The sequence below is a fragment of the Ursus maritimus genome, unplaced genomic scaffold (genome assembly GCF_017311325.1).
Source record: "Ursus maritimus isolate PB19 unplaced genomic scaffold, ASM1731132v1 scaffold_9, whole genome shotgun sequence".
NCBI lineage: Eukaryota > Metazoa > Chordata > Mammalia > Carnivora > Ursidae > Ursus > Ursus maritimus.
Window position 1 is genome coordinate 63,916,317 of NW_024427107.1, and position 26,646 is coordinate 63,942,962.

At 39.0% G+C, this 26,646-nt stretch overlaps 1 protein-coding gene across 5 annotated transcripts in view; it reads left to right on the plus strand.

Annotated features, from left to right (window-relative positions):
• The window catches only part of TBC1D31 (TBC1 domain family member 31), a 66,881-nt gene that overhangs the window by 35,215 nt on the left and 5,020 nt on the right, over window positions 1-26,646 (plus strand). For 2 of the 5 annotated variants that reach the window (XM_040626028.1, XM_040626027.1), the window contains exons 9-20: window positions 653-732; window positions 811-957; window positions 2,551-2,684; window positions 7,665-7,798; window positions 8,109-8,288; window positions 9,968-10,200; window positions 10,604-10,756; window positions 11,753-11,888; window positions 15,940-16,032; window positions 20,400-20,540; window positions 22,076-22,270; window positions 24,263-24,401. In XM_040626028.1, coding sequence (XP_040481962.1) covers window positions 653-732; window positions 811-957; window positions 2,551-2,684; window positions 7,665-7,798; window positions 8,109-8,288; window positions 9,968-10,200; window positions 10,604-10,756; window positions 11,753-11,888; window positions 15,940-16,032; window positions 20,400-20,540; window positions 22,076-22,270; window positions 24,263-24,401 — 1,765 coding nt within the window. Of the gene's footprint in view, window positions 1-652; window positions 733-810; window positions 958-2,550; window positions 2,685-7,664; window positions 7,799-8,108; window positions 8,289-9,967; window positions 10,201-10,603; window positions 10,757-11,752; window positions 11,889-15,939; window positions 16,033-20,399; window positions 20,541-22,075; window positions 22,271-24,262; window positions 24,402-26,646 lie in introns of those variants that run through there. The other 3 variants (XM_040626029.1, XM_040626030.1, XM_040626031.1) reach the window with 3 other exon arrangements.

Sequence of the window (26,646 nt, forward strand, 5' to 3'; positions counted from 1 at the left end):
AGGCGTCTGCCTTCGGCTCAGGGCGTGATCCCGGCGTTATGGGATCGAGCCCCACATCAGGCTCCTCCGCTATGAGCCTGCTTCTTCCTCTCCTACTCGCCCTGCTTGTGTTCCCTCTCTCGCTGACTGTCTCTATCTCTGTCAAATAGATAAATCAATAAATCTTTAAAAAAAATAATAAAAAAAAATAAAAGAAAGTTTGTGAAACCCGGATCTAGGGTGATACGTCATGAACTTTATCTGCTGTGTACATGTGCACTGGAGAGAGAGAGAGAATAGAGAGTCCCATGCTGTAAAAATATTTTTTTACTGTGTGTCATGTTCTAAAGTTGGAAAGCCATGGGATGCCGGGGTGGCTCAGTCAGTTGAGTCCAACTCTTGGTTTCAGCCTAGATCATGATCTCAGGGTCAGGAGCTCGAGCCCTACATCGGGCTCCATGCTCAGCATGGAGTCTACTGGAGATTCTTTCCCCCTCTTTCTCTGCTTCTCCTCCTTCTTGTTCTCTCTCTCTCTCTCTCTCTCAAATAAATAAATAAATGAATAAAATCTTTAAATAAATAAGTAAGTAAATCTGGAAAGCCACTGTGGGCTAGATTACCTTTTCAGTTTTGTGATTATGTCACTTGCTGACATTATTTCTTTTTTTTTAAGAATGAGTTGTCAGATGGATTAAACAAAAAGCGATTACAGATCTTATTAAAAGGCTATGGTGAATATCCAACGAAATACAGGTAAAATTTACATTCTTTCATGTTAAATCAATCCCCCCCCCTGAATTTTTCTTGGTTTAAGTTACATGTTTATTTCAGAATGTTCATTTGGCGCTCTCTGCTACAACTGCCTGAAAACCATACTGCATTTAGCAGCCTGGAAGATAAGGGTGTCCATGTGGCATTTCTCAACCTTCAGAAGAAATACCCCATCAAAAGCAGGAAACTACTCAGAGTATTACAGAGGTATGTTCGGTATATTGCCCCAATATGTGCATCTTCCTCGAGATATTTATTAATTACAAATAAGAAGATAGTAATTTTATAGTAGAGAAACTTGGCCGATACCACCTTAACCAAGTTGTCAAATTTAAAATCACCAGTAATAATACACATCAGTATCTTGCACATTACTTTCTTGGTATTCTTGCCAAAAATTTATAACCTCACTCTAAAACTGTGAGAAAACATTGGGGGACAATCTATAAAATAACTGTCTGTATTCCTCAAAAATGTCAGTGTCCAAAAGATAAGAGACTGGGAGTTCCCACATTGGCAGAACCTAGGGGACTTAGCAAAGAAATGCAGTGTTGCATCCTAGATTGGCAAAATGAAAAAATGACACATAGCAAAATGGAGAAAATGATAAAATCTGAATGAAGTCTGATTTAGTTAATAGCACAGTACTGATGTTAATTTCTTAGTGTTGATAATTGTACTATATTCATGCAAGATGTTAACATTAGAGTAATTTGAGTGAAATGTATATAGGAACTCTCTACTTTTTTTGCAACTTTTTGTAAACCTAAAGCTCTCAAAACAAAAGGTAAAAAAAAAAAAAGGAAACCTTGAAAGTATCAGAAGTAAATATGGGAGAGTTATAGCCCTGGAGTAAGGCAGGCTTTTTTAAGCTTGACATATCCAGAAGAGATTGATACGAACACAAATCTCTACATGTAAAAACATTCCCCAAAGACAGATGTAAAACAGAGAAAGTATATACAAAACATAGGACAAATAAAAGGCTGGTTTCTATATGAAATATTCATGTAAATGAGCGTGGAAAGGACCAACCAATAAAAAATGGACAAAGGATTGAATGTGTAGTTCACAGCTGGGGTATGGTTCTTAAACATGAAAAGATGCTGTACGCCCCTTATAAAAAAATGCCAATTAAAATCACACTGAAAATATGTATACACCTATACATTTAAAACCACACTGAAATACCATTTCTCACCTAGACTAAAGAAGTTTGATAATAAAGCACATTGGTCCAGCGTGAGAAAATGGCCATGACTTTGCTAATGAGAATGTGAATAGACACTGTTTTTGCAAAGAATAATTTGGCACTGGCTATTGAAGTCAATGTGCATGTTTTTTGACTCAGCAATTCCACTTCTAGGAATTTATCCAAATCTATATTCCAACATGAAGAATGATGTAAATAAAGCATTAAGCATGGCATTATTTATGAAGGATTAGAAACAACTTAAATGCCCAGTAAGGCCAAGTTAAAGAAATTAAGGTATATCTATACAAAACTGTCCTGTGTATCAAGGCTCCACATATACTGATAATGAACTATTTCCAAGATACTGTTAAGTGAAAAATACAAGGTGCAAAACGATGTTTATACCTGCCTTTGTGATTTTTAAAAAAAAAGGATCTATACTTTTAACAGTGGTTCTGGGGAGGTAAGATAGATGATAAAGGTAGGAGGGAGAATTTTCATCAAATATACCTTCCGCAGCAAATTTTTAACAGGTGAATGTATTATTTAGTCAAATTTTAATAATAAACTGTTCTCTGGTCTTTATTTTCTTACCTGATTCACAGAACTCTATCTGCATTAGCTCACTGGTCTGCCATCTTTAGCGAAACACCGTATCTTCCGCTCTTGGCATTTCCATTTGTAAAATTGTTCCAGAACAACCAACTCATTTGTTTTGAAGTTGTTGCTACTCTCATAAGTAAGTAAATAAGTATTAAATAATGAAACCAAGAGTGGATTTCCTGTATATTTTTCTGATGTTTTTGCAGCTTTGCAACATTTAACAGTTCTGGTGTTAAACAATCAGAGAGCACGAAATGGACAGTTCAGACATTTATACATAAACCTTTTTATTTACAAAAAATGTGTATATTTGCATTTTAGAAGATACTGTTACAGGTTAGATTTTGTGTGTAAGAAGGGAGCAGGGGAACCTGGGTGGCTCAGTTGGTTAAGGTCATGATCTCAGGGTCCTGGGATTGAGCCCTGCATCCGGCTCCAAGCTCAGAAGGGCACCTGCTCCCTCTGCCCCACCCATCCCCGTTTGTGCATGCACGCATGCTCTTTCTCTCAAATAAATAAAATCCTTTAAAAAAAAGAAAAGTGGGGGCACCTGGGTGGCTCAGTTGGTTAAGTGTCTCTGCCTTCAGCTCGGGTCATGATCCCAGGGTCCTGGAATCAAGCCCCACATCGGGCTCCCTGCTCAGCAGGGAGTCTGCTTCTCCCTCTCCCACTCCCCCTGCTTGTGTTGTCTCTCTCTCTGTCTCAAATAAATAAATAAATTCTTTTAAAAAAAGAGAATGATTTACTTAAAAAAAAAAAAGAAGGAAGCAGATGCTTCCCTTACTGAAAGTCAGTTATTATTCATAGGACTGTAGCAGTTTGTAAAGGGTTTAGCACACAGTCCCTGTTGTTCAGGGTGCTGACTGCTGTCCTCATTCTCAGCATCCAGAGCAAACATTTACTGCGAGCTTTCTGTGTACTAGGTACCATTCTCCATGTCTTGCCTTTACTAATCTAATTCTTACAACAGTGCTGTGAGGTAGGTGTTGTTGTCTCCTTTTTATAACTGAGCAAACTGAGGCACACGGACCTTAAGTTCCCAAGGGTAGGTTGGTGGCAGAACAAGGGTTTGAACCCAGACAGACTCTGGCCTATGCTCCGAACCCTTGTGTTACTGCTTGCCATCGACACCATCTGCTCTGAAAAGTGAGTCCTTTTTTCATATTAGTATAATCAGGTCAGTTGAATAGTTAATAAACTGAATCTAGTTATAGATTGGTTTAACAAAAATAACCAATTTTATATGTATTTTAAATTAAAAGTTTTTCTTGTACAAGAGATAAGCACTTAACTGTAATTACAGTAAAATTTTGAAAAGTGGAAATAAAAAGATTCAAGCATACATATTGTGAATATTATAGTATATTTCTCTTTATGTTTTTTTTGTTCATTTAATTACATTGTATTTGCTCTGATAAAGTTTTCCTAATCATTGGAGGAAATATAGTTTGAAAACATACAGAAGAAAAGAAAAATCACCAGTGTTCCTCCTCCTCATTGATAATCTTTGATAATGTGTAATACAGTATTTCATCATATAGGTGTATCATAGTTTAGTCCTCCAACTGCTAGACCATTAGTTTTTTAAATAATTTTTCCATACTTTTTAAGCAGTTTTTAAAATTTCTATAATTATACTCCTTTTATTTAATGTTTGAACATTTCTCTTTTTATAAACTTTATAAATATTTTATTGACTGTAATTTTCTTTTTTTCTCTCCTCATGATTGTAATATTCTATAATGTGAATGTACTAGTTTAACCTGTTGTTGGACACTTAGGTTACTTTTAACTTTTACCTAAAGAAACAATGTTATAACTATCTTCACATATAAATATTTATAATATTTTCTCTTGGTCAAGTCCTAGAATTGGTATTATTAGGTCATAAAATATTAATATTTCAATTGATTCCTCAAAAGGATTATACTAGTTTAACCTGGCAATAACACTCGGAGTTGTTTGTTTGTTTTTTTTATTTTTATTTTATTATTATTTTTTTTTAAGATTTTATTTGTTTATTTGACAGAGAGAGAGACAGCCAACGAGAGAGGGAACACAGCAGGGGGAGTGGGAGAGGAAGAAGCAGGCTCATAGTGGAGGAGCCTGACGTGGGGCTCGATCCCAGAACACCGGGATCACGCCCTGAGCTGAAGGCAGATGCTTAACGGCTGAGCCACCCAGGCGCCCCAACACTTGGAGTTTTAAAAGGAAAAGAAGCAACTCACCAACAAAAAGACAAATAATCCAATATTTATAAAGGCAAAGGCCTTGATAAGACTTTGCTCCATAGGAAATACACAAATGGCTAATGAGTACATGAAAAGATGCTCCAGATCATTAGATATTAGGGGAATGCAAATCAAAACCACGCTGAGGTACACTTTATACCTTCTAGGATGGCTATAATTTAAAAACAGGAAAAAAACTAGTGTTGGCAAGAATGTGGAAAAATTCTAACCTTTATACATTGCTGGAAATGTAAAATGGTGGTCACTGTGGAAAATTGGCAGTTCCTCAAAAAGTTAAACATAAAATTACCATATAATCCAGCAATTGCACTCTTAGAGATATACCCAAAAGAACTGAAAACAGAGACTCAGACAGGTCCTTGTATGTGAATGTCCATGGTAGCGTTATTCCCAGTAGCCAAGGTGGAAACAGCCCAGGTATCATCGTCATCATGTTAACATCGTCATTTTTAATAGATGAATGGATAAACTATGTATATAGTATGTATAGTATACAGTGGAATGTGATTCAGCCATCCAAAGGAATGAATCCTGAAAGCTAGGCACAGAAGGACAAATTTATGTGAAATATCTCAAATAGGCAAATTTATGGACGCAGAAAGTAGATTAGAGGTTACCAGGAGCTGGAGGAGGTGGGAATGGGAGGTTAGTGCTGAATGGGTACAGAGTTTCTGTTTGGAAAAGGGTTTCGCAAATAGTAATGTTTGCACAACATTGCGCATATAGTTAATGGCACTGAATTGCATGCTTAAAAATGGTTAAAATGGCAAATTATATTTTACCATAAGAAAAGCTATTTAGGTAAGCATGCAAAACTATTTTTTATTTCCAGTAAAATCTTGTTATATTGCTGGAGTCTGATTATGTGCTGAGAAATTGATTTTCTCTTCTGAACCTGAAATTTAAATCTAGAAGATCCATCATGGTCAGCATGAGCAGCTGTGAATTTTGATCAAGGGTCTCAAACTAGTTTTATTCAGTAAACATTCACTGAGCTCCAACTAAATGTTAGCTGCTTGCAGTACACCATTGTTCTGGCTTTTTGGGTTCACAGTCTAGTTGGGAGCTGGGAGAAAGTCTGAAGGAATACAGTCACTTTGATATAAATTAGGAATATGTTTATAGAAGTCATCTGTAAGACCACTCTTTATGGTCTCTGACCTCTGTCAGTCCCTCCCTCTGACCAAGAGGGGATTCTTCCAATTTAGTCAAGGATCTCCACCCGGTTATTTTTCTTTATCCTGCTCTCCGCCAGTTTTCTCTCTCTACCATATTTCTGTTGTGGTGACCCCACGCACAAGAGTAGAGAAGGCAAACACGTACTCTATAAAGCAGGGTTTCCCTTGTGCCTAACTCAGAACAGTGTTCCCTTGATGAAGATTAGTTGTAAAAATCTGGGCTCTGTGTGTGTGTGTGTGTGTGTGTGTGTGTGTGTGTTGTGTTTTAAAATTACTAGGACTAGCAGTATCCGAGACGTGGTAGGTACTTAGCGTGTGTAGCTGAACTGGATTTTTCTTTTAAAGTTAACTTAAGAGCAGCAGTTAAAGAAGTTGAAATAATTTCTTTTAAAACATAGTTTTTGCAGGAGTTTATTTATGCCTTAATTATTAACTCAAATTTACTCATTAATAAGTACTTGACTTCTGGAATTAGTAGGCCCTTTTATAACTAGATGTAATCCAAAATTCTGCCGATCTAAGCTTCTTTTGCTAATATGAGAAAAGAGATCTTATTGTCAAAGGATGGAACCACAATGTTTCAATGTTGAAAATAAAAATCCGAATTTAATAATTAAGGAGGTCTGTGGTGATTAGACATAGTTCATTGAGTGAAACTGATCTGACCAGGGTTTTTAGGAGAATGTTTTGGGGGTCGTAGTGGTTACTCACTGAGTTAAAGTGAGCTTTAGAAGCATCTTTAGCAGAATAGAGTCTGCTTTCCACTGGCTGATTTTCAGAGAATCCCTCAGTCACTGGTTGGTTTTCAAAGTTAGGTTTATTGAATAAGTTGTCGTTGATGGCTGAGATCTAAAACCAGTTCTGGTGGTTACTTGTTATCACGGCTATAGAACAATCACTCTTGTCCTAGTAATAGGGATGTGCTTATTCTCCTATTATAACATTTAATGGATAGGGGTATGATAACATGCCCATTTGTTGTTCTGTGTTGCTATTGATGTGTAAGAATATAATTTTGGGGGGCGCCTGGGTGGCATAGCGGTTGGGCATCTGCCTTCGGCTCAGGGCATGATCCTGGCATTATGGGATCGAGCCCCACATCAGGCTCCTCTGCTATGAGCCTGCTTCTTCCTCTCCCACTCCCCCAGCTTGTGTTCCCTCTCTCGCTGGCTGTCTCTATCTCTGTCGATCTGCCCCGCCCTGCCCCCCGCTCATGCTCTCTCTCTCAATAAATAAATAAATAATAACTTTGAATATTTCTTGTAAACTTTTCTAATTTTGATTAGGTATGAATTTGAGTAGATTTCAGGAGATTGGCATTTAACCTTCATCACATTTAATGAAGACTCAAGGAATCTTTTTTAGAAGGGTCATTTCGTTAACCAGGAGAAGCAGGAAGCAGAGTGCCCTGTGGGGAAGATCAGAAATACTTTGGGAAGTTTTGTTTGTTTTAATGGACACGTTCTCATTGACGGCTCTCTGTTGAAGAAGTTGGCCAATTCTATAAACCTAAAATACAATGTTAACGTGGTGGAGCTTTAAAATCGATGGTTCTAGAACTTAGAGTTGTCATGTTTTCTTTATTAATGGGCATAGTGAGGACATAGAGTGGATACATTTAAGAATTGCAAAGTCTTTTGATAATATAGAACGGTAAAGATAAATTTTCAATTTTTTTCTTCATAGTCAATTGGTGTCAACACTGGTTTGAATATTTTCCTAATCCTCCCATCAATATTCTCAGTATGATAGAAAATGTTTTGGCATTCCATGACAAAGAACTGCTACAGCACTTCATAGATCATGACATAACTTCCCAGGTAAGAAGTATAAGGTTTTTAGGATAACATGACTTATTTTGGAAACTAACATTGGTTCTGGTATAAACAGAATTTTCTTGAAAGAGCGTAATAAAAGAACATACTACCTTTTGTATTTTCAACTGTATCCCATTCTTTTTCTTCATTAAACTGCTTTCCCAAAAGTCTGTAAAGAAGGGTCCATATTAACGTAGTTCTTTTCATAATTGTTTTTAATATAATGATTTTAACAGCTACATCGAGGAGAGTATTAGCAAAGACTTGCAACTTTTCCATAGAAAACTAATAAATTTTTCCTTATTTATTTTAGCTGTATGCATGGCCTCTTCTTGAAACCATTTTTTCAGAAGTACTAACAAGAGAGGAGTGGCTAAAATTATTTGATAATGTCTTTTCCAACCATCCTTCATTCCTCCTGATGACTGTCGTGGCCTACAACATATGTTCTAGAGCTCCTTTGCTCAACTGCAGTCTTAAAGATGATTTCGAGGTAAATATCCTTTTTCTTAAGTAGCAGTTCTCGAGTTTCATTTCCATCGAAAGATCGATGTATTCATTGAGTACCTATTGCATGTCAGGCACTGGTGCCAGGTGGGAGTAATGCAGTGGAGAGCAAGGTGTGCCTCGTCCTCACTCTGACACCGTTGGTGGATAATCCAGCAGGCAGTTACAGCACACTTATTTGTCTTAAAAGTCATAGCTTCAGATAAATAAAGAAAGAAACACGGGAATATTGGAGTTTAGTGCTTGTTGCCCTCGAAAAGGATGTTTACCAGTTGGGTCGTTGTTAATTCTGCAGGTGGTTTTATCCATGACCCATCCAGTCTGACAGTGTGGATGCTTATTACACATATGAAATGGCAACTCTGAGAATGTTGAGATATGGCAGGAAGGTTACTTGAAAGAAAGCGTGAGAGGAGGTTTTTAAGAGGAGAGGTTTTTGGAGCGCCTGGGTGGCTCAGTTGGTTAAGCGTCTTGACTGACTCAGGTCATGATCCGGGGTCCTGGGATCGAGCCCAGGTTGGGCTCTGCACTCAGTGGGGAGTCTGCTTGTCCCTCTCCCTCTGCTGCTCACCCCACTCTTGCGTGTTCTCTCTCTCTCAAGTAAATAAATACAATCTTTTAAAAAAGTAAATAAAAATAAAAGGAGAGGCTCTTTTGGTAGACAGAATGAATTGGGCTTGTTACTTATTTTGTGGTTCCTGTCAAACTTTATTTTTTTTGAAAGGTTTTTAGTTTTTGTTATATTTTGTTTTGTTTTTTCAAGATTTTATTTATTTATTTTGACAGAAAGAGAGACAGCCAGCAAGAGAGGGAATACAAGCAAGGGGAGTGGGAGAGGCAGAAGCAGGCTCCCAGCGGAGGAGCCTGATGTGGGGCTTGATCCCATAATGCCGGGATCACACCCTGAGCCGAAGGCAGACGCTTAACGACTGAGCCACCCAGGCGCCCCAAGTTTTTCTTTTTTTAAAGGTTTATTTATTTGAGAGAGAGGGAGAGCGAGTGGGAGGGGCAGAGGGAAATGGAGAGAAGGAATCTCAAGCAGACTCCCTGCTGAGTGCAGACCCTGACGAGGGGCTCAGTGTCACAACCCTGAGATCATGATCTGAGCCAAAATCAAGAGTCGGACACTTAACCGACTGAGCCACCCAGGCGCCTTTATTTTTACTTAATGTCAAACTTTATTTTTACTTAATGTTCACAAGATACATACCTATATATATTTTAGTATTTGGACCTGCTAGCCTAACAAGGTAATGGGGAAACCTTTCAGATATTTTTAACGAATCAAACTAATTTATTTTCAAATTTATTTTTTTTGGATTTTGCAAGGAAAAAAGCAGAAGAGTTTGCTCCATTGTTGGTTGAAGTATTCCTCTAATATAAAGGAGGCCTTTGGTTTGGGTTAAAATTTAAAAAGTATTATTTCAAAAGTTTGGTTTTGAAATTTTATTAGACTTTGGAAATATGAAATTGACTCTTCATTTTTAAAAATTGAGTTAAAAACTTCAGTGAATTGTCAAGAAAGAAGAGAGAGAGAGAAAGGAAGGAAGGAAGAGAGAAAGAAAAGATAAAGATAAATTCACAATTTTTAAACTCTTGTTTTAATTCTACCTCATAACTGCTTTGTTAGGTAAATCACAATTTAAATACAAAGTTTTCTTGCAGTATTTTTTTCATCATCGGAATAACCTGGATATAAGCGTTGTCATTAGAGAAGTCTATCATCTCATGGATACCACGCCTACTGATATCCATCCCAGCAGCATGCTTCATGTCGTTGTGGCATTGACAAAAGGGCAATACCCAGTATTTAACCAATATCCAAAGTTTATCGTGGACTATCAGACACAGGAGCGAGAGAGAATCAGGAATGATGAATTGGACTACCTGAGGGAGAGGTAATCATGGAATAGTTAGTTATAAATACAGACAGAATTTTTTAAATGAAAAACACATGTAAATTATTAAGTATTTGTGTAAAATCAGAGTTTGAAGGCTGGGAATATCTTTAAAGCTATTTAATTCTTGCATATAGAAGTAAAACAATTACATATTAATCAGGTGTACGGTTTGTGTTTCGGTTGTTCTTAGACTTAAATTACTCGGTTTTCTTTGAATTTTTTTCTTTGTTTGCATTTTTTGGTGAGACTTACATAGGGCATCCTTTTCAGTGCTTTCTCCCACTCTGATGAGATAAATATGAAAGTGGAAGGCAGTAGTTCAAGGTCTCTTGCATAATCACAAGTGTATATTGGGGGCTTGTCTGTGTCTGGATTTAATAGTGAGTATTCCCTACTTAAGGCAGATGGTTGAAGATATGCAAGCCGAAGTCGACCAGCAGAGAGTGGAAGACGAAGCTTGGTACCAGAAACAAGAACTACTTCGTAAAGCAGAAGAAACGCGGAGAGAATTGCTCTTACAGGAGGAGGAGAAGATGGTACAGCAAAGACAGAGGTATGTGGTACCACCTTGAGAAAATTTGGACATGTGAGTTAGTTGAATAATTTTTATTTTCTTCTTTCTTTTCTATCTACGTAGCATTACCCAGCTGTGGCATTTCCATTAAGCAAAAACGTAAGCTACTAAAAAATCTACATCTAACATGTTTCAAAAAATTGGCATATAGTGAAATGTAATTCTGAAACTATGCTGAATATCCCTTTGCACTGATTATTCAGAAGTAATGCAAGATCTCATGTACCTTGGAGGACAGTATTGGAAAGATCGTTGGACAGTAGGCAGATATGCTTTGTAGTATAGTGCTGAATAAATCCCCTTGAGGGGAGCAGAATTTTTAAAATTGTGTTTTAAACATATCTATATGACTTGAAAATTGAAACATAAAATGTTTATCTCATTGGGCATTTCATACTTTGTAGGACAGGGGAAGACGTATTAAATGCTTACTCAAAAGTATATTAATAAAGCAAAATGTTGACATTAGTTAAGATTATGGGCTGAGCATTGAGGCTAAGCCTAATTGTTGGGAAGCTCACTTCTGTAAGTGTTCACTGAGTTTTACTCTCGGTTGGGATTTCATGAAACTGATTTCTAGTGTGGGTTAAACACAATCACTGAACTGAGCATTAACCTTGTACTAAAATTCTGGCAGAGTAAGCTTACGTGATCTTTGCTGACTCCAGAGCACTGAGTGGCATTCTTCCTTCAGATAAAGGACATTGACTGTACTGAGATGATCCAAGTAGACCTGTTAGGAACTTTTAAATATGGACAGAATAGTCAGTTGCGTTTGGACACTTGTCCTTTCCACGAAGGCAGCCACGGGCACGTGTCCTCCGTGTGTGCGAGGCCACAGCAGCACCAGCAGATTGGGGCAGGTGCACCGAAGTCGGTGGCGGGCCTTTCATTGTTGTGAAACAGAATTTTTCCACTTAAATGTATATTGGGAAATGTGTCTATTTGTTCCTCTCAATGTATTTTGTATTGAAGACTCGCTTCTGTGAAAAGAGAGCTGAAAGTAAAGGAAATGCACTTACAAGATGCTACGAGAAGGCGCTTTCTGAAGCTTCAGCAAGATCAGCGTGAAATGGAACTAAGAAGGCTGGACGATGAGCTCGAGAGAAAGGTTTATGATCCGTATCTTCATGCTCACACAGGGTCTCCATTTACTCCACCTACTCTCATACCTTCAAGTTAAATGTCATCGCTAGAATTCACAGGGAACACTAAATAGCCTCTTTACTTTTCCTTTTCCCTCAGCTATTCCTCTTTGCTTTCAAATTTCATTAATAGCTAAAAATTTTAGAAATGCCGATAGTCAATTTGACGGGTGTCCCTGGTGACTATTTCTCTAAAAACAGAAGTATCAATGAACCATGAAGTAGGAGAAATACTCTTTTTTAATATAAAAATTTGCACGTGGCCAGTATAAGAAAATTCCCATTAGAAAATACATGGAGTCAAAAAGGGGCCTTCCCTACTCTTCTCTCATTTCGTCCCCAGAAATAAACTGAAAAAATGGTGATAGAGCTTTTTCCTTTTTTGTGGCTGCATAGTATTCCAGTGTGTGTGTGACTATGGTATCATTTATTTACTTAATCCTTTGCTGTGGGACATTGAGGCTGTTTGCATGCTTTGCTATGTGAGAGAGTGCAAGGTTATACACTCGGTTCAAATCTTTGAGTACTTGCACACATCGTTTTGTTGAGTAAATTCCAAGATCTACCAAATTATTCTCCAAAAATGAACCTACCTATTTTAAGTGTCTATAGAAGGGTGCTTATACCCTAGTCAGTTCGGAGAACATCAGTCTTAATATTTGCCAATCTCATAGGTGGAAGTTATATATTTTAATTTGTCTTTTTTTTTCCCTTGCTAGTGGGGTTAAATATCTCTCCAGTTATTTATCTTCCATTTGTAGAAGAACTATAAATTGTGTGTCCATAGCATTCGTCCATTTTCCATCGAGTTTTTTCTTATCGATTTACATGGGCTGTTCGTGCCATTTGGGGTAGCAGAGTCCGGTAGACATATGTGAGCCACATAGGCAATTTTGTTTTCTAACAGCCATGTGGAAATATAAGAAAAAAAAAGATAAAAAACAGATGAAATTTATTTTAATAGCATTTTGTTTAACTCAATATATTTCCCAATTTTTTTAAATATGTAATCCATATAAAGACATTATTAATGAGATGTTTTACTTTTTGCTTATACTAAATCTTAGAAACCTAGCAGTCTATACTTACAGTACACCTCAATTTGGACTGATTACTTTTTTTTCTAAGGTTTATTTATTCGAGGGAGCGTGAGCATGAGTGGGGGGAGGGGCAGAGAGAGAATTTCAAGCAGAGTCCCCGCTGAGCATGGAGCCCCACACAGAGCTCAGTCCCATGACCCATGAGATCATGACCTGAGCCAAAATCACGAGTCAGCCACTTAACCACCTGAGCCAGCCAGGCGCCCCTGGCTTCGACTTTTTAAATGGTTAAAAGAGCTCAAAGAATAATAATTTCATGACATGACTATTATGTGCTACTTTTAAAAACCTGAAATTCGTATTTCAGTGTCCATAAATACAGTTTTATTGGCTCACAGCCACACCCATTTGTTGATTAACAAAGTCATTTGCCAACTGATGGTTTATCAATGTTAAGTTCCCTTATATACCTTATCTCCTCCACTGTGCCGCGTCTGCCCCTAAGCCAGCACCACCCTGAATGACAGCTTCATAATCTTTTTCTAACTGGTGGGCTTCATTCCCACCATTAGTCTGCCTTTTTAGGGTCCTCTGCCGTATTCTGAAATGTGTATCATCTCAAATAGACTTTGGGAATCGTATCACTCTTTCTTCCTGAATCCCTACCTCACCCCATCCTAGCGGCATGTTTGTTAGGATTGCATTGAATTTATAGACTAGATTAGGGAGTTTTAAGTTTTGCTAAAATACTCAGTATTTTTTCCATCTTTGAAAGTATTTTGAATTTATCTGTATTAGAATTCTGTCCTGGGGCGCCGGGGTGGCTCAGCCATTAAGCGTCTGCTTTCGGCTTAGGTCATGATTCCAGGGTCCTGGGATGGAGCCCTGCATCAGGCTCCCTGCTCGGCAGGAAGCCTGCTTCTCCCTTTCACACTCCCCTTGCTTGTGTTCCCTCTCTCACTGTCTCTCTGTCAAATAAATTAATAAAATCTTAAAAAAGAAAGAAAGAAAGAAAGAAAGAAAGAAAGAAAGAAAGAAAGAAAGAAAGAAAGAAAGAAAGAAATCTGTCTTTTATAGCATGACATAATACTTTTTGTTTTGTTTAAAGCCAATTAATTTTAAATTGGTTTTAGAAAGCTATGGTTTCTTTTCATGATGTCACTGAGTAAGTGAGGTTGATAATTCATTATTCTAGAAAAGCATGTGTTCTTCTCCAAAAGTAATACAGGCTTAGAACTCTGACCTCTTTATTCCAAACTCTTTGAGCCAGTGAAGGCAGTTTTTTGTCAAAGAATCCTGTAAAGTCCTTTCAGTTTGCATGCTCTGGCCTCTGCTTACCCTTCCAGCCTCCTGTCCTTCATCTCCCTATTCTGAACGTGAGCTCTGACCCTGCTAAACTGCCAGAGCTTTTCTCCTCACAGTGCAGGCACCAGCAGGAGGACTGTTTGAGTGCACGGTGACACGCACGAGTGACTGGGTTTGCTCTGGCACTAAGCTGTGTGTATGTCTAAAAATTCATAAGCAAAAGAACTTCCCTAATTGAAATTCCTGGAAAGCATGATTAACTATGCCAAACCTCTCCTCTACCTGTTGGCATTTTTACGACTCTTGTTTCATGAACTCGAGTATCCCCACTTAGCTGCTTTCCCAGTAACCTCCTTAAGTTGAACTGGTTGCCAGTCAGTGGTTTATTTACGCCTCAGATGTTTGTCCTTCTTCTAAATCTCACTGTATTTTCATTTTAACTCTTTGTTTCTACAGTGATAGGTATTTGATCCTGTATCTTTTATCTTTACAATGTCTGATACTTACAGATGCAAATAACTAATGCAGTCATTAGATGTTTACTGAATAAATGAATAGGGTTAGATGGGGTTATAGTTTGTTTTGTTTTGTTTCTGAAACACATATCACTCCTAAAAAATGGAGACTTTAGGCAGCCAAGTATTTATTTAAGACCACTCCTGAGATTCTCTATCTACCCAAAGAGGGCCTATTCAAACCCTCTAGTGTATAGGAGTGAGAAGCTTCCAAGTAATCAAAATTTGGAGAATGGTGAACTTTAAATTAGCTAAGTCCAAGCAGAGCACATTTAAACTTGGAGTTACTGGTTGCCAAACTGAATTTGTAAAGGTATAGTCATTTAGGGGCACCTGGGTGACTTGGTTGGTTTGGCAACAGGCTCTTGATTTTGGCTGGGTCATGATCTCAGGATCGTGAGATTGAGCCCCATGTCAGGCTCTGTGCTCAGTGGAGAATCTGCTTGAGATTCTCTCTCTCCCTCTGCCCTTGCCCTCACGTGCGCTCTCTCTCTCTCTCTCTAAAAAAAATAAATAAATCTTAAAAAAAATTTTAAGTACAGTCATTTAATCAAAAAGAACATTAAATAGGGGGCGCCTGGGTAGCGCAGTCGTTAAAGCGTCTGCCTTCGGCTCAGGGCGTGATCCCGGCGTTCCGGGATCGAGTCCCACATCGGGCTCCTCCGCTAGGAGCCTGCTTCTTCCTCTCTCACTCGCCTGCTGTGTTCCCTCTCTCGCTGGCTGTCTCTCTGTCACATAAATAAATAAAATCTTTAAAAAAAAAAAAAAAAAAAGAACATTAAATAATGTTATATTTAATAAGATTAAACATTCTATATTTTTAACGCAAATTTAAATTGCTCAAGTTTTTCTAACTCATAATATTGGCTGATATAGTGTGGTAAGAACTGCCATCTGTTCTCGCAGCCTGGGTAGATGAGCATATGGTCATTGTACTTTCCTTCTGAGACAATTCAGCTTTAACGTTAACTCAGACATTTTCCCTAGATTCTACAATGAATGTTAATATACTATCAATTACTCTGGTATCAAAAGCCCAGTACTACTTATTTTGAATACTCTTAGTGGGTTGTTGGATTGCAAGATTCCTAAATCCGTTAAATACAAATTATCTTGTAAATTCTTTTTGGTGTTCACACTTTGTTGTTTGGCCATAGGTACACATGAGAGATCGAGAAATTGCTACTACAGCAAAAGACCTAGAAATGAGACATCTGGAACTCGAATCACAAAAAAGACTTTATGAGAAGGTATAAATCATCTGTTTCCACCATGAGAGAAGCAGGGTTTATACAAACTCTTTTTTAGATTGTATTTATTCATGATTTTTTAATGTTCATTTTATTTGTTTTTTTTTTAAGCAGAATATAGTGTCATCCAGGATTGTAAGGTAGCCAAAATGTCTGAATGTACAGTTTGTTGTAATTCTTTAATTCATGTTTCTCTTAGCAACTTAGTGTAGTGTCTGAGGTACCAGATGTAAGCCCCAGATTTTGCCTCACAATTTTCTACCAAGTTACTAAGTTTTCCCGTATCTGTGATAGTGAGTACAAAATTAACCCGGTACTTCATAAGGATCTTTATAAGTAAGGCAAATCACACAAGAGCTGTAGAGTACTTTAAATTTGAATCTTCTGGAATTAAATTATCAAGTATCTACTTAGAATATGTAATTTAGTTTCCATGACACTGGAAAAAGGAATTTTGCTAATATAAATATTTATTATTTGGGAAAAGCACTTTGTTATTCATTTATTTAATGTAGAAACCGTAAGTTTTCACTTCCTTCAGCCCTCTTTTAAAATGAGACTTTGAAATTAATGATAACTGCAAATATGTAACAGGTAGCGTTTGACTGTTAGTCACATTAAATAAGATTTAAAACACATGGCATCCATTTGTACCTATAACACTTTTTTAAGTTCCACACTGAACTACTTCTAAAACTGAGTCAGGGATTTGCACCCTGGCTGGGTCTCCTATGATTTTGAATTAGATTCAGTTCATTTGGACCAAACCTAAGTTTACTTTTTACTGACTTTACTTTGGGGTAGGTGGGTGGTGGCCCCAGCAGGGCATGATTTCAGAGTTAACAGAAAATTGGCAAGAAAAATACTAAGAATTTCCAAATTTGTTTCTCTCAGATTCTCAAATATTACATGGTGCTAAATTGGCATTATCCTTCTCTTTCTGTGTATGTACTTGTACACATGTAGATACATTTTTTTCTGAACTTTTTAAGAGAACGTTGCAAACCTAATGCCCCTTTCCCCCAAATGCTTCAGTGTATATTTCCTAAAACCAAGGAATCCTTATCACATGACCACAGAACAATGATCAAAATCAGGAAATGAACATATTGTTGTTATCCATTGTATAAGCCTTATTCAGATTTTATCGGTTGTGGTAAAAATGTCCTTTAGAGCAAAAGAAAATCTCAGATAATCCATTTTCTCAGTTGTCATGTCTCTTCAGTTTCCTTTATGTTGGCACCACTCCTGAGTCTGACTTTATATTTTATAACATTGATATTTTTTAAGCATTTGGCCAGATAATTTGTAGAGTGTCCCTCAGTTGGCATTTGACTGTTGTTTCCTCATGAGATTCCGCATACGCGCTGTGATTAATACTTCATCTGCCAAACTTAGCTCTTACATTAGTTTGATTAACTGCATCTATTTGTAAACAAATCATACCCCAGAAAACAGACAATATTGTGATGACCCCTATTGGAAACAGATGCTCAATATTCCATATGTATCTAATTTGAATAAAAATTTTTTAACAAAAGAATAAAATGAAGCACAAATAAGCACATACTGACCTCTGATCCGGAATCCATCCCCTTCGTCTCCTAGAACCCTGTTTCATCAAACCCAGTTTCTGCCTCTGTCTCAGTCTCTCTCTCTCGGGCACATGTACCTTCTCCTTGGCGTAGGACCACCCTTGCCAAGACTCCTGTGAGGATTAAATAAGTTAATATCTATACGTCAGTGACAGGATTCCCCAAGACTACCTTCAGGTTCAGTGATTTGCTAGAAGGACTCACAGAACTCAGAAAAGCTGTTATACTCATGGTTATGGTTTATTACATTGAAAGGATACAGAATAGACTCAGAAAAGGTAGGGGGCGCCTGGCTGGTTCAGTCAGTGGAGCGTGTGACCCTTGATCTCAGGGTCATGAGTTTAAGCCCCATGATGGGTGCTGAGATTACTTAACAACAAAACACCTCAGCAAATGTAAAAGGCACATAAGATAGGGTCCAGGAGAGACCAGGCACACGCCTCCCTTGTCCTTTCCCAGTGGAGTCATACAGATAGCGCTTAATTTTTCCAGCAAAGATGTATGACAAGGCATATAGAGTATTGCCAACAGGCAAACTCACTTGAGTCTCAGTAGCCAGGGTGTGACTGGGAGTCAGTCACATAGGCATGGAGTGTGCATGTGGCTGACCCTAGTTACTTGCTGTGCAGAGGTCAGGCTGATACAGCGGGTCCTACCATAAGTCACATTATTAGCATAAACTATCTGGCAGAGCCCAAGGGCCCAAGCATACAAAGACACTCTTACTAGACAGGGTATTCCAGAGGTTTAGAGCTGGTCAAGGGCTGATCTTTTCTTTGGAATGTGCAGGATTTGAATAACTCCGGCTACAAGTACAGCATCTGATCCTGGCACGAGCTGGGTAGATATTAGTTTCCCATCATTGCACCTTGGCCTAAAATGCTCTACCATTTTACAAAATGAACGGACAACTTCCTTCCCCCATCTGCTTCTTTAAGCCACCACCCTGTCTTCCTCCCTCTTCGCTGTTTGTAGATTTCCATTGTTTTCCTCCTAATCCCTAATCTGTACACATACATCATTTTACCTCTTTATGGAGTAGCCAAGATTCTGTATTCTGCTTTTCTTTTTTACTTAATAAAATCCCTTTTCTAAGTGACTACATATCTTGATAGTTGTCATTTGTAATAGCTATTGATGAATCATACTTATTTAAACTTTTCTTTTATTCATGTAGTGGTGTGAGTGAGTACTTCATTCCTTTTTGTGGCTGAATAATATTCCATTGTGTGGATAAGCCCACATTTTGTTTATCCATTTATCATTTGGTGGATATTTGGGTTGTTTCCACTTTTGGCTATGATGACTAGTGCTACTGTGAACATTCATGTACAACTTTTTTTTGAACATACATTTTCAGTTCTCTTAAATATGTACCTAGGAGTGTAGAGCTCTAATTTCTCTACATTCTTGTGAACAATCGTTATTGTCTATCCTTTTGATTATAGCCATACTACTGGGTGTGAAGTGGTATCTTGTGGTTTTGATTTGCTCTTTTCTAATGACTAATGATGCTAGTCCACTTAGTGATGCTTTCATATGTTTATTGGCCATTCTAATTCCTTCTTTGGAGAACATGTGGTTAATGTCTATTCAGAGTATACTTTGGGTTTTTAATGTCTCATGTAATTTTTTGTTGAAAACTAGATATTTTAAATAATGTAATGTGGCGGTTGTGAAAATCAAATTCTCCTCCCTCCTCAGGGTTTCTTGTCTCTTTACTTAGTGACTTGTCTGAATTAGTTCTGTAAAGATTAATTTATAGAACTAAATTAAAGTCTTTACTCAGTTTTAGTGACCAGCAGAGATTTCCATAGTTGCCTTGAACCAGTAAGCTTCTAGTCTTCACCAGCAGGCCCTGTGTGCATTATGTTGGGGTATGCCTTCAATGCTTAGCTCCACAGTTTACACCTGTGTCTTAGATTTCACTTCCGGACTGTGCAGTACCTCATTTCACCAGACTTGAGAGCTCAGGACCTTCTCAGATCTGAGCATTCACATAGTCCTTGCTATGTGTAAATTTTACAGATGCACATGGACTTTTAGGGTCCCAGGAATCTATCAGAGCTTTTCAAAGTCCCCTGCAGACATCTAATTCTCCAACTTTTTCTGTAAAGATTTTGATTAACTTGTGTTTCGCACTGTGATCCACTGCCTCGGGCAGCCAAGATATTCAACAGTTTCCTCTGATGTTTTTCAGCAAATGTCCCCAGGGAAAAGGCTGTTCAAAGGAGTGAGTTCTGAGGACAAATAAAGACAGCCTTGGGAGTGGGTTCTTCTAGAACCACCAAATAGGTCAAATGGTGACGATCATCTGGGAATGGGAATTTGAAGGAGCTCCAATTCCACTTTACTCCCTCCAGTGGCTGCCAGGCTACTGGTTTTCAAGGCTAATGCAAAGTTGAGGGGTGGGGTGGGACTAGGGATAGTGCAAGTTAAAAATGCCCTAAGGGTTACTCTTCTTACCAAGATGCAGCCATTTTTGTGCATTTACTTGCTCCCCAAATTGCTGCAAGCCTTTGGTTAATTTCCGGAGTACTGAAAAAGTTGATTGTGCCAGTGTTCTCGATGCTTTTTTGGATGAGAGAATTTTCAGGAGTCCTTTCTTGTGTTTTCAGTGATGTCACTGCTGTTTGCTTTTTACTTTGAAAACCAGATGACAATTTTTTATTTGTGCGCTAGTATTCTAGGGGAAAAAAAAAGTCATTTTGTGTTCTAGCATTATTATATAGATTTGTGATTTCTTTTTTTTACAATTGAATATTTTAACAGAATCTTATTAGAAATCAGGAAGCTGTTGCAAAAGAAATGAGAGAAGATGCAGATGCCTTTAGACGAAAAGTGGATCTTGAAGAACACATGTTTCATAAACTGATAGAAACAGATCAAACTCAGAACCAAAAAACTCAGAAGGTAAAAATATGGCAAATTTAACGTATTTAGAGAGGGGGACGTTTCCATTGGTCATCCTTCTAAGTATTTATTTTGACAGATGCCCCCCTGCATCTGTCATCCTTTCAAAAGAAGAAATTCAAGATTAAACTCTGTAAAGTCGCATTAATTCATTTCTTTGCGTCAGTTATCACAGTTCCTAGAATCTCACATTTTTACAGGTTACTGACTTCACTGCCAGGCATATACGTATCTTTTATACTCTCACAGAGTTTTAAGACTTAGGAGAAAATACGAGGGAAATAGTAACTTTTATAGATACTAACCTATCCCTGAGTTAATTAGTTGCAAAACATCAGGTCTTCTCCTGGTACATAAGCCAGCATTTCCAAAGTATATTCTATAGAATATTAATAACTGTTACTCAGTAAAATGGGCAGTGGTAAGTAAGTGTTGGAAGTGCTGTTTAAAGTTAGGTTTTTTTCCTGCCACATTTGAGGACATGGTACATTGTGAGTCTTTAAGAAAATTTCCCAAACTTATGTGGTAGAATTTCTGTGGAGTACCCTTTCAGAAATGCTGGCTTAAGTGAATTGAAATAGAATTTGAGAGCTTCAGGAAAGAACTTTCTCTATTATCCAGCTAGCAAAATGCTAAATGGGTCTGTGGTGAGGCCTGGCCCTGGTCCAAAAGCCAGGAATAGTGTAAGATTTCTTGCCTTCTATTCAACAACAGTCCCTTAGGTGGTCCCAACAGAATAGCCAACCGTTTATTTTTCCTTGTAGGCTTTTGTCCAGTCTATAAGAGCTCTTCTTACTCCTTTTCAAAAGGTTGGAAGATGGGAATTGTTTAATCCCACTCATTGCTTAGCCTAGAAATTCTTAACCTTGACTATGTATGCATCAGAATCACCTTTGAAAAAGTTCCAATGTCCTTGGGGCACCTGGGTGGCTCAGTCGGTTAGGCATCTGCCTTCGGCTCAGGTCATGATCCCAGGGTCTTGGGATCAAGCCCTGCATGGGGCTCCCCACTGAGCAGGGAACCTGCTTCTCCCTCTCCCTCTGCCTGCCACTCCCCCTGCTTGTGCTCCCTCTCATGTCAAATAAATAAAATCTTAAAAAAAAAAAAAAAGTTCCAATATCCTGCCACCCTAGAGATTGATATAATTGGTTTGTGCTGGGTCCTGGACTCCAGTTTGTTTTAAACACTGTGAGGTGATTCTAATATGCAACCAAGGTCACAAAGAGGTACCCTAGGGGCTCCTGGGTGGCTCAGTCGGTTAAGCATTTGACTCTTGGTTTCGGCTCAGGTCCTGATCTCTGGGTCATGAGATCGAGCCCTGCCTTGGACTCCATGCTCAGCGCTGAGTCTGCTTAAGCCTCTCTCTCCCTCTGCCCTCCCAGCCACACGCACTCTCTCTGTTTCTCTCTCTCTCTCATATAAATAAATAAATCTTTAAAAAAACAGCTACCCTAGACACTTGGATGCATCGAACAGATATACTGTATTTTATATATAGTCTGACCTTGTTTCTGAAATTTGCAAATATTTCTTAGTTAATTGAAGAAGATTTGGCAAAAGCTGAACAAGCATGTCTAAATGCCGACTGGAGAATTCAAGCTTTACATAAACAAAGATGTGACGATCTGCAGCGAAACGAGTGTTACCACGAGGTGGCCAGACTCCTTCGGGAAAACAGAAGGAAGGAAACAGAAGTATTAAACGCAATGATGGGGGAGGAAGCTAAAAAGGTAAGAATGGTGTCCCAAATTTTTTGTTACTCATCATTTAAATTTTGAAATATTACATAATCAAATGACAAAAGCATCAAAGCAGATAAATTTTGTTGGAAAAGATGTTAACGATCATGGAATTGTAATAGGTATGAGCAGACAAGTAACCTAATATGATACCTAAAAATAACTAGGTATCTTTCTCATTTACATCAGCACTTCTCAACTTCTCAGCTTCCTGGAGTAGATTTGCTCTGGCTGATGGGATAATATTACTAATATTACCTAATTCTTGATTCCTATGGAGACAGCTTTTAAACAGGGATTATATGTAGCTGCTAACAAAACCCAAAATAATAGTGACTGTAAGCAAGATGGTTGTGTTTTTCTTTTCCACATGAAAGAAGTGTGGAGGCAGGAAGTCCAGCGTTGTTTCCCGGCTCCGAGGTCCTTAGGGAAAGTGGCCCCTTTAATCTTTCTGCATTGCTTCCTGGTACATGGCTTTCCTTCTCAAGGGTAGCTCACCGTCCAAGATGACTGCTGGACTTCCTGCCATCACAGATGCATTCCAGCCAGCAGGAAGCCGGTAGGGCAGACATAGAAAAGGTCCAAGTCCCAGCTGAGACAACTCTAACTCCTTCCCAGAAGTCCCTCGTCATGCAAAGGATGTTGGGAAATAGGGTATTTTTCGCAGGGAGCATTATTATCCCCAATAAAATTAGAATTCTTTTCCTAAAGAAGAATCAGAGAATGGATTTTGAGGAGGCACCTAAGAGTTTCGTCACGTCACACAGACGTGTCCCTCGGTTGCTCCCGCGAGCAGCTCTGGCTCCCGCGCTTGGCAGGTCTCATCACAGACACGGCGGACCTCCCCGAGGACACTAAGAGCTAGGGAGAGATCAGGGACTAGGGAACTGGCTGTGGTTCTCTTTATGCTGCGCTGTCGTGATGTCTATTCGGAAAGCTTTTTGTAACGTATTTCCTTCAAGTCCCTATCCCTATTCATTTTCCTGCCACCCCATCTAAAGGGTACGTGGCCCTATCCGATCACACGTTGAGTCCAGGACAGGGAGCGGTGGGGGCGATGCCCGCTGAGGCTGCGCTCCCCAGGGAGGTTACCGCGGAGGGCCACGTCTTCAAGGATTGTGGACGTTGGCGCTGAACCGTGCGGTGTTAGGTGCTGCTGGACTTTGGTAAAATGGTATATTTGAGATGGACTGAGAATCACCGTGAGGGCTTCTCCTATTAAACAGAGATGCCCCTTTGTATCTGGTGTCCGGGGTTCTAAAGCTAGCTTGACTCCTGTGTGGCCTTGAAATCATTCGGACTCTCTCTCCTCCGCAGCGACAGGAAAGAACTGCATTTCTGTGGTCCTTCCTGGCCCTGATGATTCTTTAAACTTGTGTTATTTCACGACTTAGCGTTTCTGTAATGTAAAAATTATGTGTGTGTTTGCACATGAGAGCTGTGGCATAGAACACGGACGAACTTCAGGAGTTGTGGGCTATCCTAACTGTATTATTTTCATTACCCTTGAGCTAATTTTAAGATCATCGTTTTCTCACTTTTGGAAAAAGAAAGTTGGGGTTAATGGAAATTCCTTGACTTCCCTGTGGCCGGCATGTGTATTGGAGCTGGGCAAAGAATTCATTCTCTGAGCTCCGTAGATTTTATTAAGGGATTGCATTCAAATTAAATAAGAACGTTCTCATGAATTTTAAAAACTAGCTTAATCCCACAGGATTTGACTATTGAAATGACTTGTTATTTGGGCACCCAGCTGTGTGCTGTGTGGTCCCCTGACGTACTGAGTGATACGTGAGAAGTGCCTCTGCCCTCAAGGTCCAAGACAGGCACTCGGATTACCCTAAAACCGGACAGATCCTGCACGCCCTGGGAATCCCAAAGGAAGCGGAGTAGAGGAAACGGAAGGGGCTCATTCCACTGTGGGAGCCGCCATTACGCCAATTTTTAGGTGATTTTTCTTTTCTTTCATTTATTTGCGTGCAGTGGGAGGAAGCTAAAGAAAAAGACTTTCATCTGAAATCAGAAAAGAAAGCTTCGGCTCTCGCAGATGCGTCTAGAAAGTGGTTTCTAGAGAAAGAGATAAATGATGCTTTAGAACACGCTGAACATCCGTATCGTAAGGGTGAGTATCCGTGAGTGCCTTTCTCCTCATGGTACCACAGACTCGTGCGCTTAGTGTGTTCCGCTGTCTCCGGTAAGCCCCTGAGGTACACTTTATTCAGATTAGCGCTCAGCTAAAAGGTGCTCACTAGTCACATTTTTTTTTGGTTTAAAAAAAAAAGCTCCGATCAAGAAAACTCTCTCAGCCATCCTGTACGGTTCTATTTTATTCCATGGTCCTTGTTATCCCCTTATTCTTTCAGAATATGATTCGTTCCCACAGTGCTTCTGGTTTATTTCGGTAAAAATGTGTGCTCTGCCAATAGCTGGTCCTCAAAACAATAGTGTAGTAAAGTAGCACAAGGAAACTTACTATAACCATTAAGTTTTGGTGCCAGACTTACAATGACATCAACTGAAAACCTATTTAGAATTCTAGAAACACATGCAGTTATGATGAACTTTTATTCTACTACATTTTGTGTCGTTCCAGTCTTTTATAATGTATATGGATTACCTTTTTTTAGTAACAGTCCTACTGATAAATAATTCACATGCCATATGATTTACCTCTTTAAAGTATACAATTTTGTGGTATTATATTACCATATGTAAAATATATATATATATTCATGGGGTTGCACAGCCATCACCGTAATCCATTCTAGAAGGTCTTAGTGCCCCAAAATAAACCCTGTATCCATTTGCAGTCACTCCCCATATGCTTCCACGGACCAACTTCCTGTCTCTATAGATTTGTCTGTTCAGGAAACATCACATAAATGGAATCACACAGTCTATGGGCTTTTGTGTCTGACTTCTTTCACTTTGCATAATGTTTTGAGATTCATCCACGTTGTGACATGCATCAGTGTATCATCCTTTTTATTGCCAGTATTCTGTTGCGGAGGTATTCCACGTTTTATTTATTCCGTTTAGGTTGTGTCCACTTCTTGGCTTCTATGAAAAATGTCACTGCATGCGTCACTTCTGTGATTCACACACTGGGAAAGTAGAAATGTAGGTGAGAAGCATCAGCATTTAATTACGCCTACTTTTGAAACTCCTCATTAGCTCTCGTGCTTTAGAATCAGGTCCCGGATAGCACCGGCCCCTGGGGAAGGACGGTAGAATGTCAGTCTTTACACAAAGCAGATGTTACAGCTGGCTTACAGGAGGTAGTGAGCAGTGGAGCTAGCTGCTCCTTGCCCCTAACCCTCTCACACTTACCCTCCCCTAGAAGGAAACGAAGCTTGAGCCTGTTAGAGAACCTTTGGATTTAGAAATAGAAAAAAGGAAGAAACTGCAGAAGTTTCCCCTTCTGTTATCAGTCATCTTCCCGCACACTGGCCCCTCTGCCTCCGAGGGGTCTTCCCACCCTGCTACCTCCATTTTTTTAACTTTCCTAAATTTCACCGATGAGAGATAATTTGGTTAATAATCATCCATTTTTCAAAAGGCAAACGTGTAAGGATTTGTCATTTTCTTAATCAGGGTGTATAAATGAAATCAGAGTCATTTGCTCTTAACACGGGGAGATAATCAGCTGTAATTAGGAAAATGGCATTTGATTGGAGGCGCTCGGCCTTTGTTTGTCACCCAGGGCCTAGAATGGAGGCACCAGGAAATAAGCAGATAAGAGTGCACCAGTGACGGGTCATTTATTTAAAATTTTTTAAATGGGGGGGCACCTTGATTTCGGCTCAGGTCATGATCTCAGGGTCCTGGGATCCAGCCCCACGTCGGGCTCTGTGCTCCGCGTGGAGTCTGCTTGAAATTCTTCCTGCCCTCTGCCCTCCCCACACTCGTGCTCTGTCTCTCTCTCAAATAAATAAATACATCTTTTAAAAAATAAAATTTCTGCTTAGTGTCAAATCTTTATTAGCTGTGAGAAAGAAATTCTTATTACTTTCTAGAAAACAGGACTTTCTGGATGGCCCTTGCTACCCCTAAAATCTGTGGTCCATAAACAAATTGTAGCTGACTAGCCCTGTCCTATAAAATGGTATTAGTGCAGAGTTTTAAATGGGCAAGGGATTTGAATGTACAGTTCTCCAAAGAAGATACAAGTGGCCACAGTACACACACGGAAAGATGTTAAATTCATCAGTCACCAGGGCAGTACAAACCAAAACCACGTGAGGAAAAAAAAAGGTAAAAATACAAAAACAATGAGATACGATTTCACACCCACTAGTGTGACCGTAATCAAACACAAGCAGGTGTTGACGAGGGTCAGAGAGAAAAGGGGACGGTGCTGGAGTTGT